General features: G+C 41.6%; 1 protein-coding gene across 4 annotated transcripts in view; it reads right to left on the minus strand.

The window, feature by feature from the left end:
• Nucleotides 1-6,639: 6,639 nt before the first annotated feature.
• The window catches only part of ZC3H12C (zinc finger CCCH-type containing 12C), a 69,081-nt gene continuing 53,364 nt past the window's right edge, over nt 6,640-22,356 (minus strand). For all 4 annotated transcript variants that reach the window (XM_044752234.2, XM_070490327.1, XM_014844393.3 and 1 more), the window contains exons 3-6: nt 21,557-21,696; nt 16,544-16,778; nt 14,579-14,685; nt 6,640-13,939 (exon numbers count right to left, since the gene is read on the minus strand). In XM_044752234.2, coding sequence (XP_044608169.1) covers nt 12,546-13,939; nt 14,579-14,685; nt 16,544-16,778; nt 21,557-21,696 — 1,876 coding nt within the window. In that variant the 3' untranslated portion in view covers nt 6,640-12,545. The remainder of the gene's footprint in view (nt 13,940-14,578; nt 14,686-16,543; nt 16,779-21,556; nt 21,697-22,356) is intronic.

Consider the following 22,356-nt stretch of genomic DNA (forward strand, 5'->3'; position numbering starts at 1 on the left):
GCCGTAAGTGGGGGATGGGAGAGCCTGTCAGCGGGGGATGCTTCCTCCGGGGAGCAGTCTCGGCGCTGGCCTGGAGGGGTGGGGAACATTCCGAAAGGAGAAGCAGGGGAGGAACGAGCCCAGGCCCAGAGCTGGGGCTAAGGGGAAAACCTTGACCGTGTTGTGGGAAGAGGATGTGGGCCAAGCTGGCTGGCACACGAGACCTGAAGGACAAGGCAAAGCTACGCATTTGGCCTCCGATTTTGCAAGTGGCTAGCTTTCATCCAGAGTGTGTAGAGAGCCCTAAAGGGTAAAGCGTCCCAGGGCCGGACCTACTGGAGGCTTTTCAGCAGGGGAGTCACTGACTTGCTTTACAGTTTTAAGAGAACATTCTGGTTGCTCTGTGGAGAGTGGATTTGGGTGGGCAAGAGTGGAGTTGGGAAGATGAGGCCTTAATGTTCGTATTAGAGGTAATTCACAGGCCAGGGTGGGGATGGGAACTGAGTTGGCTGGGCAGCTGCTCTGGGCCCAGAGCAGGACCTGAGAGTGGGGTTTAGCTGCCTCAGACGTGGGATTTTGCATGCCATGGATGGCCGCATGGCAAACACTCGTCCAGCATCACCTCAGTACCAAGCCGGGCTTGGTTCCACTTCAGTGGGGTGTCCTGCCGTCGGCTCCCCTTCTCCTTGCCCACTGCACTGGTCTTGTTCTCATACCCATACGCACGAGCAAGTGCAGCTGTCTCCCCATTGCTGACCCGCCTCTCATTTTATCGTCCTCCTAAAAGCAGGATCCACCATTTAGCTCCTGTTCAGAAATCTTCAGTATTTTTACTGGCCCCAGTATTGCCAGTTTGCAGGGACCCCCAAACCCAAATATCGTCAGGAGCCGGGCATGACAAAATCATGGGGCCAGGCGTCGGGGCCAACTTAGAGAGTGCACGCCCCGGGGAGGTGTGTGGGAAAGGCAGTCAGGGAAAACAGAAGCCAGGATGTTGTGTTGGCCAGAGGAGATGTGCCGGTCACCAACCAGCCTGGCGCCCTGCGTATTTGTAATCCTTACTTTAAAGGCCCAGATCTTGAGCTTCTCAAATAGGGGCATCTGCAGTCTGGCCTTGGTGTACTTCCCAGCTTCCTCCCTAACGCTCTCTGAACTTGGAAGGTGCCCTGTCACGCCTCCTTGCCTCCTTCTGACCTTTTCTGTGTTCTGCTCCCATAGAACAATCAACCTCTGGGACCCAGGTCCAAGGCCACTTTCTCTGTGAAATTTCCTGTCTGCCCACAGCTTTATCACTGCTCGCGAGTCCTGGACTGCTTCCCTCGTTCCCCTTCGACTGTGATCTTCTCGAGGGCCGAAGCCGTGAGATAATTGCTCACGCAGAGCAGAGCCCTGAACTTGAAGCAGGTGGTGGGAACCATTCATTCTCACCACAGATTCTTCTTCAGCACCTAACTCAGCAACTGCCGATTTAGCAATTGCTGAATCAGTCAATCAGCAATCAATCAAGTAAAGAGGAAAAGTGAGCCTAACACGGCTGCTGCTCTTGTGGCACTCCTGGTTTGGACAAAGAGAGAACGATGGTGGGTAAGCAAGCAACTCTCCTAAACCCAGCATGAGGACCCAACAGAGGTCTGCCCTAGAAGAGAGGCAGCCCAACTTCTGTTAGAAAGGCTGCAGAAAGCTGTAGGCAGAGGGCAGCACTTAACATGGAGCCAAGGATCTTGTCTTTGCTGATAAAGCAGAGATGGAGGTGATCCCGGCGCAGGGTGGGGCGGCGGAGGTCGGGGCGGGGGAGGGGGGGGGGGGTTGGCCTTCAGGATGCAGCCTGGAGGAAGGAGAACCCTTGCCATATGTGCTTTGGGAAGGCTCAGGGGTCTAGAGTCTGTGGTGGCTGTGGGGGCAGATGGTGCATCTGGATGTCACTGTGATGGGTGGGCTTTGAATATTATGCTAAGGAATTCTGGCTTCATCACACAGGCAGTATGTGTGTGGTAGGGGGGTGTGGTGCAGGTGGGGCGTCCAAAGGTTTCTAGGAAGTGCATCATTAGAAGGTTAACTCCGGTCTAGCTCCAGAGTGGAAGGAGCCTTTGAGGGAGACCGGGTAGGAAGTAGGAAGCTGCCACAGGAGGGAGACTGCTCCGGTGAGCATTGCCTGGAGGCCTGAGTCAGAGCTTGCGGGGGCGGGGGGGTGGGGTGGTGTGGGGGGACGGGGGGAGGGGCGGGTGGAGGCAAGGAAGGTGAGATCTATGATCAGGGCTGAATGGAGGGCTCGGGAACCACTGTGTGTGCACCGCGAGGAAAGGGAAAGAACTGGGGGCGGGGCTCAGGTCTCTGGGTGGGAATGGAAACTGGGGCTTTCAGCATCTATTATGGCCTGTGCTCTGGGCTCTGGTGCTGGGCATTCTACGCAGATATCTTCTTTAACTCTACTGACAGCCTGGAAGGTGGGTAAAAAGATTCCCTTCTTTAATAGACCAAGTGGCTGAGCTTCAAGATTAAGGCCCTGCTTGAGGTCGTAGGTGTGGCAATGGGGGCACCAGATTAGCAACCAGGACCATCTGGCTCCAAAGGTCGCGCCCTTTCTGCTGCACCCCACTACCTCACCTTCTCCCCACGCTGAGTTTCTTGGAGGGGAGGATCGTGTGGGCAAAGTTTCCTGGGTGCGTGCGGAGAAGCTGATGCACGTGGGCCTGAGGCAGGCTGAGGGAAGCTGTGCTTGTTCCTCCCGAGCAGAGAAGGCCCAGGAAGGCAGCCTGGTGGCACTGCTCCCTGCGGGGATGAGCAAACAGACCTGCGGGATGGACCCCCCAAGATAGGAAACGCACCCAGCCCCTCGGCTCCTTGGGGACTGAGGATGCGAGCTGTGGTGACCATGCTCCTCTGACCTCTGCTCAGGCCGCTTGAGCCTGGAGGCTCAATCCTTGAAATCACATCTATTTTTACAACATAACTAGAGCTTGTGGCTAGAGTCAGTGTTCCCTGCACACCCCTTTCGCCCCGGGCATGCCAATCTGGGAAGTGGCACCGGGAAGTCTGTATGTTAAATTCTTGTTAGAGAGATGCCGGCAGCTTTCAAACCAGTTGCCATCTTCCTCTTTCCCCACCCCCCAGGACCACTAATCACTGCCCTTGGGTGATCTCAGTGTCCCCAGGCCACTTCTGGCTGGAGAAGGAGAGGGGGCAGTGTTGAGAATCCTGATCTTTCTGGATGACTCAGGCCCGGGAAGAGACAGTGAGGCGGAAGCAGGGAGGGCTCTGCCCTGAGGTCTGTCAGGGTCTGGGCCTGTGGACCTAACCTGCACTGCCCAAGGGCTGGTGGCCTCCTCCAGTCCCACTCACGGCCCCTCACACTGCTCTCTGCCTCCCCGAGCCCAGCGCAGTCCGGGAGGTAGAGTTGGGAGTAGACCCTGCGTTGGGCTCTGCTCCCCGCTTTGTAATTCGCAGCATTTTACTGTGAATTGCATTCAGGGGCACGATGTGCTTTGTCCTAGTCTTGTTAAATTGGTAACACACATAGCAAACCCATTAAGTCTCCTCTGGAGTCTACTGAATAGCTTTTCACGTAGTTAGAAAATTGTATTTGCCATCTCCCTTAATCTTTTCACATGCATATTTGAAACAATTACTCAAATGAATGATAATTACATCTTAGGAAAGTGAAGGGGGAAAGAGCTTTGAAGGCTGAGATGGTGACAAAGCCTGTGCCCTGGGACCCAGAGTGTCTGGTGCTGGTGGGGCCCCCAAGGGCTGAAGGGTGACTGGGGTGCACTGAGACGCTGCAGAGGCCTCTAGACAAGGGTGGGGAAGGCCGGGGAGCTGGAGAATGGGAGGTGCATTTAAACATTGTATTTCCTCTCCTTTCAGTATTCTGTGCCTCCCTGAGCTCTCCTGGGGAACTGGGAAGGGAATCCGTGCGACCACCCAATTTAACTTTTCTATTTCTTATCTCATGCTGAATCTGTGCAAATGGAAAGCATGGGAAATGTAAATGGCAGCTGCTGCCCTGAAAGGTGTCGTGTTTGCAGTGGGCACTGTCAAGAGTCTGGAAGCTAAATGGGGCTTCTCAAAAGACACCTGAGAAGGGCTCAGTACCTGATGGGAAACATTAGAAATGAATGTATGCCTTTGACTCTCCAGGACGACAAAGGGTGCCAAGGAGTGGGAACAGGAGTCCAGATGCTAAGATAACCTCCTTCCAGCACACACTGACCAGTCTTGCTTCTCAGAGAGGCTGTGGGATGTGGGTTTTCCCTGGGGGCCCTGTGCACTGAGCCCTGGTCAGCTGGCTTGGGTCCTGGGCCAGGGCCATCATCCTGAGCCTCAGGACAGGCAGAACTCTGTTACTCTTTCCTCCAATACAAGTGACATCTTCGTCACCATTATTTATACGTAAAAGCAGTGCTGTAGGCGTGTGGGTCCAGTGAGGTAGACAAACAGAAGTTCTAATTCATATTTTTCCCTGTTGCCCTGCTCCCAGGTGAAGTCACGGCCTGTTTATTATGTGCAGTTAGTGTCACTGTGTTCATTTCTCAGACCTACAGTTTTAGACTCACCCACATGCGGGATGACCCTGGGCCTGTCCCAGGACTGCACAGAAGAGTAAAAAGAAACATTTTAGAAGCACGTAGAGGGGTTTGCCTTTGAGCAAGCGCTTTAACTTTTCTGAATCCTAGTTTTCTCATTTCTAAAATAGGGATAATGCCCATTTCACAGGATTTTAGTCTAACTTATCTACAGTACTGGACCCATCTCTCTGACTCTGAGCCGCACTTAGTTATAAACTAGCAGGAAATGCTCAAAGAGAAAAACTTCATCTGCTGTCTGCCCAGAAATGTGCCCTGTCCAGCTTGGCTCTGCAGGTGCCCGGGGAGGGGCTGACGTCCCCCTTCACTGTGGTCAGGGGGGCAGGGGGCAGACAGGTGTGCTGAGTGCCCCCTCCGGCAATGGAAGTGGAACGCAGAGGGTCAGCAATGCAGTCCATGACCTGCCGAACCGGGAGCTTCTGGAAGGTTTACCTTCTGTTTTATTATCACTATTTTTGTTATTCCGTTTACTTCCCTATTATGATATATAGAAAACCCTTAAGCCAAGAAGGGCCTAACAATGGAGGTAGCAAGGAAATGGGGTGCCAGGAAGAACTCTTCAAAGGTGACAATGTCACTCCCAAAATAGCCTCACCGTTGAATGTATCGCATTACACTGATCGTTAGAACTCAGACTCTTCCAGGAGGTGTCTGCAGATACGAAGGCTCTGTAGGGATTCCTTCTGAGAATGCCTCTGTATTTGAACACCTAGCATTTATATAACGAGGGCTGTCACTTACCGGTCACACACTCTGGATGTGCCTGTTCAAAGGGTTTAACTCATTTAGTCTCAAAAACCCCAGGAGGTGAGGCAATTACTGCCTCTGTGGTGTGTGCGGTAACTGGCCTGTCTCTCCAGGCAGGACGCGTGCGGCGGCTTCAGCCTCCACAGGCTGTGCTCTTAATGCCCAGGCTGACGCTGGCACGTGGAGAGGAATAATACATTTTTTTAAAAGGTTACTTTAAAAATCTTAAAAAGAAAACCTTTAAAATGTTGAAAGATTAAAAAAAAAACAACCCTTTAAAAGCCTTTAAAAACACCAAATGAACATCATCAACTCTAACACAGCATCTGAGGCTGCGGCTCAAAGGCTAATAAGTACATTAATGAGAGGCCCAACTATAAGTATTTTGTTTTGAATAAATTCACCATTGTAGTTGCTTTTTACAACTCTCCCCTTTCCAAACATTCCTTGATTCATCAATGTGTATGAATGCTTTCTCGTCAGTCAGAGGTACAAGGTGGAGAAGTATTCCAGCTCTAATCAACACTGTAGGCTGATCTAATGTTATTCTAGATCCTCAGCCTGGCCTCTCCCACCGAACACTTATTTTGGATATGCTGAGTTCTCTGCCAACTAAAGCTGAACATCAATAATCAAATTTGCTGATGGAACCGAAATAAATTACCTAAATCTGTAAGATCCCAGTTAAACAGCTTGAATTGAAAAAAAAAGAGAATACCTGTCAATGGCAAACAGCAATTTTAGGAAAAAAATAACAAGGAAAGCAAAAGTGTGAAAAGTGGTGATAGGGAAAAAAGTCTGCTACCTGAAATAAAATAGTTTCTTATACACTGACGCAGAACATGAATACACTAAATCATAAAGATCAGGAGGCCATTTTGGAATTGTGGCCGTATCTGAAATAGAGCATTTTCAATTCCTAGGAGGTCACAAAAGAAGGGAAACGAACCTACTTGGGGGTGGCATTAGTAAGACACTAACCTTGACTCACGCAAGGAGAGATGCAGAAAACTAGAAAGATCTATACAAGGAACGCCTCATCAAGTCACAAGAGGTGATAAAGAAGCCTCCAGGCAAAGCCAGAAACTGCTTAATCACCAAAGGAAAATTAATACCACAATAAAGTATGACTTGTTGTCTTTGGTATTTAATTCCAGTTCTCATATGAACTAACTATTGATACTAAACACACACTTATCCTACAGAAGACGCACGCTATTAACCACTGAATGCAGGCAGGCTGTGCGCCTGGTGAAGGATGCTTTTATTTATTTAGCATCTGTGCTGCTGCACGAGGTCAATTTCTTCATGAAACGAAAACAAACCACCATAAGAAAAACGCATTTTTTAATTTTTTTTCTCAGTGGCAGAATCAATCACATAGATGTTTTGATACGATTTCCAGGATGTTTAAAATACTGCTTTGTGGAGTTGTAAAAATTTCATTACAGAAACATACAGAACAGACATAGGATAAACAGCATCACGTCAGTTATCAGATGGTTGTTTGAAACAGATTCTTTGCTTTATTTTCCTATAAGAAAAGATTGAAGGGCCAAATTGGAAACTCTACTATCAGCATACGACTATGGTTTAGGAGGAAAAACCTAAAGGAAAAGATAAAATCAGTAACCTGGTTCACTTGCAATGCTATGTCTATGTCTCTGTAGAGGTCTGTATGTTTGTGGGTATTTTGTATTAGCTAGGACGTTTATAATTTCAACAAACCCCAAAGAAATCTGAAACATATTCTTTATAAAACAAACCATTGCTCGTCAATGTCTTTTCCCTTGAGACATAAGCTGCTTTAAGAAAGGGGTCAAAAAGCCACAATGGACAACAATTTGTTATTCATCTGAAACATGTGGACAGAAAATTGGCAAATTTGGTACATGGTTTAAAAAGTGACACTTTACAAATTTATAAAAACTAAATTAAAACATGCATAGATTTTTTTTAACTGCCAAATGGTCAAAACCTTAAATTGTTTTTAAATCTGAAAGACTTAAGGACCTTAGGGAAAAAGCCACTCCTAAAACATAACACTATTATTGTAACAGAAGCAGAAAGCAGCTTAACAGACGACATTAAAGAAAAAACATTAAATAACCATTTAGAACAGTAAACACTGTTAAAAGCTAGAGTTGTATTCCAATTTTAAAAGGAAGTATAACCACTTAAGTGGATGGTAATGTTCAAAACTATTTAATGTTCTTATGGAAATGATGTTATTATCACGTTAACACAATTTACAAAGCACTGTGAACGAACATGCGAACAGTTTGAATTTAGAATCACATGTGATCGTGTTAATGTCATTCACCAAGGACAGTCCTCAGGTGTCTAAAAATATCTACACTAAAGGTCTGGACAGAGGAAGCAGGGGGACACTTTGTTTCTTATGAAGAGAGTCACAATACAGCAAGCGCACTCACATTATAGCTACGATTACACTAGTTACAATTTTTAACCTTACAGAATAAAGCTATAGTATGTGAAATTACAATATATTTATCTTCTTTAAAACCATTTTTAAAGAAGGGCAGAGCTGTCATTTTTTTAGAAGTCAAAAACCAGCAGAAAAATGTAACTGATAAATGCAGTCTTTAAAATATTTTGTGGCTAATTATACGCTAATTTTCAAAATACAACAGAATTTTGGTCCATGAGGCCCTTAAAAAACAAAAGGATTTCCATTTATCAATAGAAATACAAAGTTCATGAAAAAATTTCAACACTTATTAAAACATCATTCTACAGAATGCTTTTTTTTTTGTGGTTGAACACAAGAAATATCTCTGATAAATAATGGGTGTGACCAGGTAAAAAACATACTTTAATAGACTGTCTCACAATCTTCTTTTGAAGACCATCACTAACAGATTTTCTTTGAATGTCAACTGAAATACAATTATTATGTCTTATATTAACGTATATCAGGATTTACTGCTTACTACGCCTGCTTTTCTCCCTCTAGGACAGGGAGCAGCAAACTATGGCCCACAGGCCCAATCTGGCCTGCTGCCTGTTTCTGTAAGTCAAGTTTGATTGGCATGCAGTCACACCCACTCATTTGCATATTGCCTGGGGCTGCTTTCATGCTGTAAGGGCAGAGGTGAGTAGTTTAGGAAAACCATAGGATTCTCAGAGCCTGAATTATTTACTATCTGATCCTTACCGAACAAGTTTGTCAACTCTCACCCGGGTTTCCCAGACCAATCGAAAATAAGGCATGTATTCTGTACTTTGATTAACACTCTGCCTTCTCTTACTCTAATGCATGTGTGTAGTTCATGGGTTTTATTCGTCAGTATATACCTAGGAAGCTCAACATCCTAGCTGAGTTCCCATGTGTAATCTATTTGGAACATAAACATTCTCTCTGGCCATAACCTGCTTGATTTCAGGTCACCCAGGAATTCTCCAGGAGTTGGATAATACAATAGACGAGCCATACACTAACAGAATGGCTGGAAAGTTGTACATCTTATTTTATCTTGAAAAAGCAAGTTGGATAGCAAAAAAAAAAAAAAACAAATATACCTTATGGTAAGTGCCATTAAATCAGGGGAAAAACAGCTCGAGAGAGTCCGCAAAACGCACACGCACACAACACATGCGCACACACACACACACACCCCCCCCCAGAGCCACCCTCCCACCTATCACAAACTAACAGCTACAGTATAATCAAAGAATATTTGTTTTATAAATATATTACTGTCTATATACATATAGATACATCCATAAAAGACATGTTAAATAATTATCTGTATAAGCACTACTACTTTAAGTTTTTTTGTGTGTTTTAAAATTACACAATCGATTAAAATTATCAAAATAATTCTTTAAAAATACCAGGAATAAAACCAGTGAAGAGTTGCTTTCCATTTAAGTGGTTCTAGATCTTTTCATTGGTCATCCAGACTCCAGACTTGGTCCTCCGCAACTCAAGGAAACAGTTCAATGAAGGAAAAGTTAGCCATCAAAAGCATACACTCTCCTATTTTTAATACTTCATAACAAATATGTATGCATGTAGATATATATAAAAATGCTCTTTTTAATTATATTACATATTCTCATAAATGAATTTTCATAAAAACACAAAGTTCAAGTTTCTAACAGTATCAAATATTTTATACTGGTGTGCATTTCTTTCAAATGTTTAGGTCAATGACAAACTCCATTAGGATAGAGAGATCATAAAAAAGAGACTGAAAATTTACGTACCACATGCAAGAAAGGAGGAAATACTAAGGGCCAGTATTTGGCCAGCTGGGTACTATTCCCTCTGTACCAAGACACAGAGACAACGAACTGGCTGATTATCGTGTCAAGTACAGCCCTCTGTCAATTTTCAGGGGCACAATGTTCCGATCTGAATCCTTTCCTTCTATCAGTTGACCACTGTCGGCAGTTTCACTACTTACTAACACACCTCTCTCCAGCTACTTATTAGCAAGTCTGGTAAAAGATATGATCAAGGTGAAAGTTTTGACTAAAATGAAGGTTTGGGATCAGCTATGGATTTAATTTAATAATGGATCCATTTACTTATTGCTTTAGATAATTAAGAACTTGCTGTGTCAAAAGTCTGCCAAATATCTCATTCTTAAGCTCTGAAAGCAACATCAGTGCTTCGAAAGAAAACGAGGGACAAACTGTCCTCTTGACATAAGAAAACTGCTATTTCTTAACTCGCTACTAATTAGACCGGAGCGTTTGCACGTGGATAGTTCAGAGCTGCTGACTTTGGGACAGGTGGCGACAAGCTATGCTATTTTTCCAGTCCAAAATCCACGAAGCAATGACAAATAGTTAGCTAAAAACGTTAGGAGGCCAGATTAGAGGTGTGATATACATTTCACCTAAGATCTCCTTTAAATAAACTTAGTTTGGCAGAATCTTCAAATAATTAAAATGTTGAAATAAAAAAACGAAGCAAAACTTACAAGTACAATTTAAGAAGGATTTCATACTAACAAAAAAAGGCTTATAATGCGACTAACATAGAAGGTCCTAGGCATTTGTAACCCGAATTTTGGCACTGGTTTAGCCTCTACGTTTAAACTTGTTCTACAGAGAGTGACTGACGACATCAGGAGAACAATTTCACGAGTGGGTAGGGCTCTCAGACAGATGCCACTCAGAACGGTGTGTGTGGCACCATCTGAATTATTTCTGGGTAGAGACGAGTGCCACACTCACCTCAAAAACAACAGCAATAATTGTGTAGAACACCACTTTCCTGAATTAAGTTTGCTGAACACGGTTCAGATTATTGGATATGTCAATATGCACAATGCCTTTTAGAAGCATTTACTGTATACCCAAATGCTACTTCATGCGACACACAGTGTCACACAAGTAGTGAAAATGTTATCCTAGTCAAAGGTGCTTGGACATTATTTTCAGGCAGCATTTTACCTTTATTTTAAGTTAAGTTCACACTAGATAAGTTTTAGGAGAAAGAAAATGCCAATAAATTTATTTAATATATTTTAATATATTATATAAAACTAAGACAGACACTTTTATTTACCTAAATTGTTACTTTTATTTTCTACGCTATTCTAGACTTCAATTTTACTTAAAAAAATTTGTATTTAAATAAGGGATAAAATGTTGCCCAAAAGTCTAATCATAGTTACACACTTGTGTTTTAACTAGATCTACAAATCAAATAGTTCTTATAGTTAAAAAGATACAATTTGTATCAACAGTAAAAGGTACTTTCTGGTTTTTCAGGGCTTTACTTCAAACCGTAGCATGTAGAATAATCAGAATAACCAGGGCATCTAGGCAGACCACAGAAACAGATCAGAACGAGTCTGTTACACTAAGCAAAATTCAAAAACTGGAGCAACAGCGAAGTTCTGTCAATCACACAACTGTCTGCCACTGACCACAATAACTATCTTCTAAGTGACAAATATGAATTCACGTCTAGCAAAACCCATGACTTTGAAACCAGAAATATCCCTTACTAATACTAGAACAGACTTCAGTCTGTATCTAAAACTACACTATTTGTGGCAAGAATCTGGCCTTAATAATATAACAGGCCCCCCAAAAAACTACCTTCAGGAAAATGGAAAATATACAGTATCTTACAAAAACTTTAAGTTACCATTTACAACTCCTCTGTCACCATTTCCATAGTGCATTATCAATAAATGTTGCATATCCTCAACACAGAGAACCACCTCAGGCCAGCCTTGATAAATAGCAGGAAAGCTACAGAGTATATTAAATATAAAAGTTGCATTGAGAATAATTAGATTCATTAAAAACAGGCAAGTACTGTGAAAGGGTTATTTTATCCAGTATTGTTGTGCCCCCAAACAAAAAGACAACACGTTAAAAGTACAGGGTAATGGAAATCTAGGAATTCTATTCCGTCTCTACTGTCTAGAAGCACATCATAGCTGGATGACAAAGCTCTGAATGGCAACAGTTACGGCTTTTGCCTTACTCATAAAAAAAAAATGGAAACAATTTTTTCCATTGATTGCATCTGCTTTGCTTTAAATCAACCATATTAAATTAACTAATTACTTAACAGAAAAAAAAATCCAAACCAAAATAAAACAATGAAAAGTGCCATATTGTAAATCATTCTAAAATATACTGTTACCCAATTCAACATAAACTGGTAACTTATATTTTGTTTAAAATATAAAGTCAGTGCTGTAGTATAACTTTGTTTCTATAAATAATGATTATAGCACAAAGAAGCCCACTTCCCCCAAATAAAAATAACTTAAAAAGCTGTAAAAGATTCCAATTAAGCTTGGCTTGAAAAAATAGTTTGCTAGGTCTACTCAAATGTCCAACATTCTGAAGGTATTGTAATTGCTTGCAATTGACAGACAAACACCAAGTTAATAAAACATGAAACAAGGATAAAAAGTGCTGCATATAAACCCCTGATGCACCAAAGATTAATATCAAAGATCACAGATACATCTAACAAATCACACTGGAAAAATTTCCAGCCAAGGGTATAGCTTTAAAAAGGAAATGTTAAAAAAAAGTTTGAATGTAAAGCAATCCTGTGACACTTCCACTATGTGGGGCTATACATACAGATTCCATGATACAGTATTTCACATAAATGGATACTATATAACCTCCTTGCCGAGAAGGAGATCACATGTGCTATTGTAGCAAACCTCCCTCAGCATTTGAGCTGAACAAAAACTACTAAACACCACAAAGATGCATCATCTTTCAATAACCCAGCTGTGATTTCTCCACTAAAATGGCTGCAGCCAGCTGCTGGGCGTCTGTCATGTGAGGGTTCCTTTTCATGACGATTCTCACAAGGTCAGGCGGGAAGATGTTGCACAGGTTGATATAAATCTTCTCTCGGCTGTCTTGGTACCTTGGAGGATCTTGTGGCATTCCACAGTACGGTATTCGCCAAGTCGGCTCTTGCTGTTCAGGTAGGCTCTGGAAGGTGAACTGCTCGTAACATGGCTGCGTGGAGTTATCAGGCAAGGAGTAAGTCTGCCGATAGCCGTACACATCAATTCCGTAACTCTGCCTATCCCAGCTTCCCAGCCCTTCCTGGCGGGAGTAAGGCTTTCTCTGTCTTGAAGGAGAACTGTCATATAGCCGAGAGTCAGAAATGCTGTCTATTCTTGTGGCCACTAAGGACCGCCCTAGGTGTGGTGCCTTTGAGTGTGCTGAACTTGGAGGAGAGGGGTAATCGCCAGGACAACTGGACCGGGCCCCCACAGCTGGGTGCTGCAGATGCACAGCCAGGTGTGGAAGAGGAGGCTTGTGATGGTACTTTGGTTCTTCATGACTGTAACTTTGCACTCTGGTTAAGGGGTCGTGGAAATTCTGCAGAAAGGGTTGGGAATTAAGGCGGCTGTGAGGGTGCATGTGTTGACACTTCAAATTCTCTTCGAGTTGTGGGTCAGGAGAACTGACGTAGGACCGGTCATTGTACCCCACATACGAGTCACTGCTCCCACAGCTCATGCTCCCTTCACTGCTGCAGTCAGAAGCTACAGAACTTATCCTATAATCCGTGTCTAAGGAGAAACGCCTTTCAGGACTTCGCGGGCCTGAGATACTCAGATTTGGATATGCATTCAACATGGAATAATATCCAATGTCAACAGGCGAGTCACATTTTGGATACTGTTCATAAGGCATTGGCGTTCCATGATTTTTGGTTGCCATCATCATTGGAGGATATTGTCCCTGTGGTCTTTGATCCTGAGGTGGGAAATGAACTCCAGATGGAAGGCCATTGCTTAAAGATGTAGTGCTTTGGGGTTTTGCAGAAGTAGCCGGGATACTAACTAAGGAAGGGACAGACCTGGTTTCCAATTTGTTTTTGGTAGGAAGCTTTTCCTCTAGGTCTTGGTAGACTTGAGTCCTGATGCTTGGATCTGATTGCCTCTTTGGAGCACCTCGTTTGACATCAGAAGTGCTATCGGCCTTAGTGCTGCAGGGAACGCTGTTGCTTTTCACCAGTCCGCCTTCGTTTGCAGTTTTGGCTGCTGTATTTCTAGACATGGCACGAAGTTCATCAGCCACTGACCGCTGAGGCTGACTGCCCCTTTCAGGATGATAGTATTTGCACTTGTGTCCATAGGTACACTTCTTCCCTGTGAAGAGCAAAATTCGTTAGGCGAAGGGGCAGACCACCAGATTCTGAAAACTCAGTCTGGCACTATTATTTTAACTAGTGAAAGAAACAAAGGCAGAAATGGGAGCTATGCTGCGTGGTCCTCTGCTCCTTGCTTTTGAGAAATGCCACCTTTCAGTCTTTCTGCTTCACTACTATCAAGAGCAGTAAGAAAGTTGGTTGAAAGATTAATAATCACCTCCAGAGTTTAACACCCAGTGTCCTCAACTCCTACCTGCTCTTCTCTTCTCTTCTCTTCCAATATGACTTTTCAATCAGATAAGACATTCTGCTTTGAAGAGCAGATTGTACTGCCATAATGTGATCAAACCATGCTAATCTGATGTGTATCTAAATATAAGAACTCTACATTTTTACCTACCTGATAATTAACTTCATTATAATTAACTGAGTTTTTGGAACCATGTTTTAATTCAGGGAAATGCATCTGCATTGATCCCAACTAGGTAAAAACAATTATTTTTTTCTTAAATTTAATTGCAATCAAAAGAACTACATACTATGCCATCCAAAATTTACAATGTTATTTTTATTAACAAAAGTTTAACAACATATTGTGCTCTAAAGGTATATATTAAATACTCGTAAAGAAAGTTACCATATGGACAAGGCTGCTTCTTGTGTTCAGGAACAATAGGTTTCTTCCTCAGAAAATTATCCAGGCTTGGGCCGTGTCTGCCAAGAGGATCATCAGGGGGCATGAACCTGTCATGGATGTAACACAAAACCGTACCTAAGTAGGAGGTTGGTGATGGAATTATAAAGACAGAGTGTAAAGATTTGTTTACTCTAGGTATTTTTTTGAAATTTTAATCCAAGTATTTTGATTCAACATTTACAGGATAAAAATATAAGTACATGAAGCTTTCCTTTCTTAATGAAAACAAAATTAAAATGTTTCAAGCTGAACGTGTATTTGTTTTAATTCAAACAAGTTTTGAGCCTGGTATGTTCTAATTAATTCTTCCTTCCTCCCAGTCTTGGGATTTTGTAAGGACTTTAGGAAATGATCACAACGATGTTTTAGGACAGCTTAGAAACATCACCCCTGTGAAGAGTGAGGAGCAGCTGAGGAAGGGAAGTGCGAGGTGGCAGAAAGGAACAGGAAGACTGAAACGAACCAAACAGCCGTTACGTGTCAGACGCCGTGCACACAGCATTTCATTTCATCCTAACAATAATCCCTTGAAGTATGAGCTCCACTTTACAGATTACTACGTTTTTCTAATTTAGGCTTAGATGAATTAAGTAATTTTTATCTAAGTTCACATGGCATAGACAAGATTCAATTATATCTAACTCCATAGTCCAATCTCTTCCCATTATACTAAGGTGCTTCTTCAACTAAGATAGAAAAAATCTTAAGGAAATAAACTTATTATTTTGGATTGACTGTCCAATGGAAGCAAGAATTTATGGCACGTATAATGAAAATAAATTAGGATTGAAGAGTTCTAGTACTAGTTACGTCACTGTTTGAACTTGAAATAACTCAAGTATTTACCCATAAAATGTGAACAATGTATGTACTCTTAAGGGAGTGTCAATATGGATGAGTAATAACACTTAGCAATTATAGTGTTTACTATCATAAAAACAATGTGGCGACCTTAAAAGTTTAAAAACAGAAGACGAAGTCACTCAATCCTATATGTGTTGCATTTTAGTCATTTTTCTGTATGCATACATCATTTTACAAACACAATTTGTCTTTTTAACAGAGATATTTTCCATGTTTCCTAATAGCCTTCATAATCATAATTCTGAACAGCTGAATAATATTCCACTAGGAGATGTATCACAATTTAATTGATTTCTGTTGTAATGTTAGTTGCCTTTGAATTCTTGAAATTATAAATTAAATAGAAATGAACATATCTGGTCTTCCTTTTTTCCTTATTATATATTCTAAGAAATGGGATTATTGGCTGGGGAGGGTATACATATTTTTCAGGCTTCCACTAAACCATGCCAAACTGTAAAACAGTTTCATTACATCTTTAACAGCGTAAGCCCTGTTCAAAGACATTTTTGTGAATTAAATGGGTGAAAAAATAGACTCCTTGTAGATTACCATATTGGTAAATATACTTATTTCTCAGGAGATTCGCTTGTTCATGTCATTTATCCATTTATCAACTTAATCATGACTAGAGTCTTACATTGGTATAACATTTAAAAAGATCATATTTAAAACATCATATATTTAAGTAAGCTATCAATGCTTTAAGTAGATTCTGAAAGGCAGTGTTCTCAGGGTCAATAGCTCAAAATCTGCATTCTCTGAGGATGGAAATTCCCCCTCTGTCAGCTACTACAAGTTGCTCAGAGTCCTAGAAGACTCTCTCTGTCGATGACTTACAGGGAAGGGCAGGGCCTGTCACTCACACAATGACTCTGCAGTTTTTCTGGCTCCCACTGAGGGTTAGTGGGGAAATCAGTTGTTGGAGGAAACCTGTCTTATGTCAGGTCAGTGGCACAAAGAGAGGGCTTCTGTGGCACCGGCCAGATGGTTAGATTTTCAGGGAAGCAGTATTAGTGGCGAGTAAATGGTTTTACTTACTTGTCATTGACAAATGAATACATTAATAATCGCTCGTCTATGAACTTCTTCCATTCTGGTTTTTCATTAGCCAAATCCCTGTAGTTATCATTGGACACAATTATACCATCTGACTCAAAAGCCAGCTTCACGATGAACCTGTCATCATAGCACACCACTCGCCTCCCCTGGACTCGCCGGGATGGTGTGAACACCAGGATTTTCTCCTTCTCCAATTTACGTAGAATTTCTTGATCTACAAGAATAATCAGGGTAGAATTTCAGGGATAAATACCTACATAACACATTTAGCAACTTGAATACAAAGCAAGCTTTTATAACATGAACTAGACATATGTAATCATTTAATTAAGGATTGCGACTTAACAGTTTGTACATGTAGGAAATTTGTAACTCCCAATAATATTTTCCCTTCAGGATTTTCAATAACAAAGGCTTTAAAAATAGGCAAAAAAAGTGAAGTTAAAAAAACATAAAAAATTTAAAATTTTCAAGTCATAGAAATTTTAAAATGTTTAAAAGTCTAAAACTTAAACATGGCTGAGCCAATTCTGATTTTCACTACATAAAGTTTTTGCCGCGGAGCTGGAGCCGCCAGCACCACCACTAGGAACACAGCTTCTCACCCATTCTTAGCCCAAAGCTGTTCTAATCAAGCATCTAATAAAGGGGTGTGAGGGTGGGAGAGTTTGAAAAGAAGTAGAAGAAACAGTTGAGGTAGCAAAGGGCAGAAGGTTCCACGAGAAAGGAGGCAGGGAAGTCAGAACGGTTGTTGCGGACACGGCCATTAGGTGTTGTGTGTCCTTTCCCATGAAACACATGGTCACAAATGCCAGCATTCTTGCGGGGGCTGGACTGAGTGAGGAAGACATGAGAAGTGATCATGTGAGGAAAACAGCCACACAGAGAAAAAGCCCAGGCAGAGGGATGCTCATTCCGTCTGTGGTTGGCATATTCTTACAGCACTCTGTAACGCTACTGACTGTTCAGTTGTTTTAAAAAAATGGTGCTAGAGTTCATATTTTGATTGATGATAAAAATTCTCTCTCAACCATTCCTTCTTCCTACTTTTGCTCCTGGGCTCCCTGTCTTCCCACCATTGTAAGTTCTGGCACAGAGTGCCAAGGATAAGCTGATGGATGTCATGATTAAAAAAAACAAAGGCTCGCTACTTCTCAGCGCTTATTAACTGCAGTTACTAATGTTTTCAAATCTATCTCTTCAGCGAACAATTACTACATGCCTACTCTATAGTATGTCCTGTGCTAAGTGTCGGTGGCCACCAAGATCAAGAACGACTTCTCCTCGAGGAGGTCTGTTACTGGATTGGACAAACATGTAAACTAGGTCAGCAAGGGTGGCAACTGCCACGACAGAAGTATGAGCAGGGGACGAGGAAGGGGGAATGGAAGAGCAATATGGGTCAGCTAGCTCTACCACTGGACATAGATTTCATGATGTTCCCGACAAATGAGTTCATACAGAACAGAACTTCGGTTTAGAAAAGCAGCAGAGTAGAAGTGGAAGAGATGGGGGTGTTAGAATCAGCAAATCACAGAGAAATCTCAGGTTCGGCCACTGTCTGTAACGGCCATCCCAGTTTTACTAGGCCTGTTTCTTCCCGTCCTTGAGCACAGCTGGCAGGCTCTAAGGAACCCGGGAGTGATCAGCACGTGGAAAACCCCTAGCACAGAGCCTGGGACGCTCTCAATAAATCCTGTGTCCGTCCATGAAATTTTGTTTAATAGATGTGTGGAATTGTTGATCTCCTTTAAAAAATCACAGATGAACCAAGACAAAATCAAAAGCCCAGTCTCAACTAAAGGACTTGTCATGCTATAATTATGTCGTGTGCTCCCCTGATAAGCGCTTTGAGGGCAGGTGCCACGTCTCGTTTATCTTTGTCTCGTCAGCCCCCAGAACAGGAAGCACATCAGCAGAAACTCAACAAATGCCTGTGGAATGAACACACGAGCCACTTAAAGATGTCTATTCGGAGCTCTCCCAGTTTATTCACCGTGCCGTGAATGATCCATGACCTTTACTCGTGGGAGTGTTTACTCATATATGTTATGCCTGGACCATCACCCAAGTGACCGGAGGAACAAGTGTGGGGATTACCAGCCAGCGTCATCTTGCTGAGTGTGCATTTCTCTAACAGTTAATGAGGTTGAAAGGACGCTAATTAGGATGATTGTTAGTGAAAAGTAATAAACGATAACTAGTTAGAACGCATCCTCCTAATTTAAATATCGGTTCAGAATAGCTAGTAAGTTAACTGAATCCCCAGTTCCTAGCACAGTACCGGGCACACAGTTTAGCGCTTGCTTTTAAAATATTTGTTAAATCAACAGAAAACCGGCAAGAGTGCTACTCTGAATCTATATCTGAGATATAACGTTTCCCCAAATACAGAAGTTTAAATTTTGATGCAACTAAATTGATCTTTATACCTTTGAACTTTAAAATATTTCTTATCAAGTTTCTCTTTTGGTATAGTGAAAAAACACTGGATTCTTCAATTTACCAGGTACTATCTGGTTGAGGGTTTTGGTCAAGAGAATTATTACGCTCGGGGAGAAAACACCTAACAACCTCTGACAACAGTAGCCTGCACCACACTGACGTGTTCCAGAGACCAGCACGCTGGGATTTTAAAAATCCAACCCAGCCACACCTCACCCTGGGTGTTATCATTTTCTCTTCTTCCTGATCTCATAGTCCTTTTACGCTCAAGAAGCTTTCCAGTTATTCACACATTTAAAGATTGTTTTTTCTTTTTCAGTTTTTCTCCCTGACTTTTGAAGTATCGTATGTTCCCTGTACAGAATTAGGGAAGCAAGAAAAAGTACTAAGAAGTAGGGAGAAGTAAGACCTGAGGAAACCACGACCCAGAGGCAATTACTGTTCCTATTGTGGTATATTTACTTCTAGTCATTTTCTGTTATTTTTTTCTTTCCATCGTTGATATGTATGTGTGTATGCATGCATGTATGTATGTGTGTGTATACACACACACACAATAATAAAACCTGCCTTTTATGTAAAAAAAAAGCACTTCTTCAGATCACTAAGGATTCTGCCTAAATATTTAAGACATATTCTATCATATAGACATATACTAATTTATTAAGTCATCCTTCTGATGAATGTATGGTTTGTTTCCATTTTTTCTATTATGAGTAATGCTGTGCTGACTGTCTTTGTGGTCATAAATCTTTCCCATACCTCTGCTTATCTTCTGGGGAATTATTCCTAGAAGGGGAGCTAGCAAATTTGAGTACTAACATTTTAAAATCAAACTATTTTCCAGAAAGGCTGTAACCGTTCATGTTTCCACAGCAGTGTAGGAGGAACTCCCTAAGAGCATTGAGTATGATCAGTTTTTTAATCTCTGCCAATTTGATGGGTGAAAAATAAAAGTTGTTCAAATGTGCATTTCTTTAATTACTGATGAGGTTGAACAGTTTGCTCTCTCGTTAGGCACCTGCATTCTTCTGTGAGCTGCCTGTTCCTACCATGGTACCATTTATACATTGGGAGAGCTTGGTGTTTGTTTTATTGTGTATGAGCTCTTTATATGTTAAAGACATGGATTCTTTGCTTATTTGTTGTATTTTTTTCTCAGGCAAATAAGAAAATTTCTCATTTTCAAGAAAGTTTTCCAAAATACAGAAGTTTACATTTTGATGCAATTAAATCCATCTTTTCCTTCGTAATTTCTTCTAAAAATTTTAAATTTAGAAAGGTCTTCTCTAGCTATTCAAAGACTATTTATAGTCTCTAATGGTTTGAGTCTGACAATTAATTCTTCAGCCATCTGGAATTTATTGTTATATGGTCTAAGATAAGGATCTAAATATGTATATTGTTCCCAAAGAGTTATGAAAGGTCTTGGTACTGCTGGTTGAATGATACCCACCCCTCCCACTTTAGTTTATATAGGTGAGGGTCTGATTCCATGGCTCTGGACTCCACTGTAACTTGCCTATCTATTCTTATGCTAGTTCAATGCTTTAATGGTTATAGATAAAAATAAAGTCTTAAAATAATCTCCTCTTCGGGTACATGATAGGTAGTTTCTCCGTTTGTTTTTGATTTGCAAAGTGCTGGAGTTTCACAGATTACTCAGTTTTTGTTAATTTTGGAGATGGAGAGAAGGGCGAGAATGGCTGGATGCTGACGGAGAATCTCTTGAGAAAATGCTCAGCAACAATAATTAACAGTTACAGAGGACGTCTTTGCCTGAAACTCCTCCATTTAAAAATTACAAAAGAGGAATCAGCTCCTGGCACAGTGGTTAAGTTCATGCACTTGGCTTCAGCTGTAGAGGGTTTGTGGGTTCAGATCCCAGGCGTGGACCTACATGCCACTCATCAGGCCATGCTGTGGCAGTGACCCACATATAAAACAGAAGAAGACTGGCACAGATGTTAGCTCAGGGACAATCTTCCTCAAGCAAAAAAAAAAACAAAAAAAACAAAAACAAAATAATGCAAAATACAGATACTTTATTGGGATCGAGTCATTTCCTTCTTCTTGACATCAGATAGCATACCCCCAAGGTCTCACAGGTCTTTTTTGATCTGCAGTCATTAAAATTCGATTGTCACCTAGTCCAATTTCATACAGCAGATGAGAAAATTGGGGTCCAAAGAGGTTCAGTGTGTTGCTCAAAGTCTGATGGCTCATAAATGGCAAAGAAAGTCTAGGTCTCCTGACTTCTACTGTGTCTCTAAAGGTCATAATTTTACAAAATTTGAAGTAAAAAGTTTCCAAATTAAAAAAAAAAAGAGAGAGAAAGTGCCCTCTGTAGGAAGGATTACTGTTTAGTTAACATAATCAGATAATTAAACCCCAAAATAACTTTAATATCCCAACCAAGAGAATGTGGTGGTCACATAGACTGAGGAGACAGAAACAGAGTAAGAGTGTTCAGTGAAATGCTTGACTGTGCCAGCAACCTGCACAGGTGTCTATGGAAGCTGAGAACAAAGAGCTAACGGGGCTTACCTGTAATGAGAGCATCAGGGCGGGACTGCTCTTTTCTCCAAGCAGGAACGAAAACGGTAACATCTTTGTGGCCTCTTTCCAAAAACCAATCCACAGCCAATTTTATTCCTCGGCAGGAAAATACTTCTTTGTTTCCATGGCTGAAAAATTATTTTAGAACACTTAAAACACAACAAAACCTAAATGCAACTTAATGAATTCAAGTTTATAAACTGAAATGATCACATCATGACAACAGTGATAGGAGATTTCAAATCTAAGGTGGAGTTGTGCAGCTCAGAGAAATATTAAGATAACCTAGAAGCTGAAAATCTGCCAGAAAAAAATCCTTAAAAGTTGGGATAATTATCGTGCGGAGGAGAAAGGGAAGTGAGTTTTCAAAGGCAACGTTGTAAAGGTTAACCCTAGTCAGAAAGGTACAAGCTCTTTTTGATCAGAGTAGGGAAAAAAGGATGGGGCCTAAACCAGAGCAAGGATAATTTCAGTCAAATGGAAAAAAAAGTCACACAGAAAAAACCTGTAAAAACAGTGGGATGGAATACTTAAGAGTTTCTAAAAACTTTTCCTTCTCAAGGTTCTCATGTGTACATTTCAATCCAGTGATGAAATCGTGCACAAGGTTTATCAGGTGACCAATGTAAACTATGTGCACACATGCACTAAAAGGAAAAATATGTTCACAAGGCTTAACCTCACATGAGGAACGCTTCCATGGCCTTCAGGGAAAAAGACACCTGGTTTCTGTTTAACAACATTGTGTTGGACAAGGATTAACGACGACAAAAGGGCATTCAAAATTG

The sequence above is a fragment of the Equus asinus genome, chromosome 20 (genome assembly GCF_041296235.1).
Source record: "Equus asinus isolate D_3611 breed Donkey chromosome 20, EquAss-T2T_v2, whole genome shotgun sequence".
Lineage (NCBI taxonomy): Eukaryota > Metazoa > Chordata > Mammalia > Perissodactyla > Equidae > Equus > Equus asinus.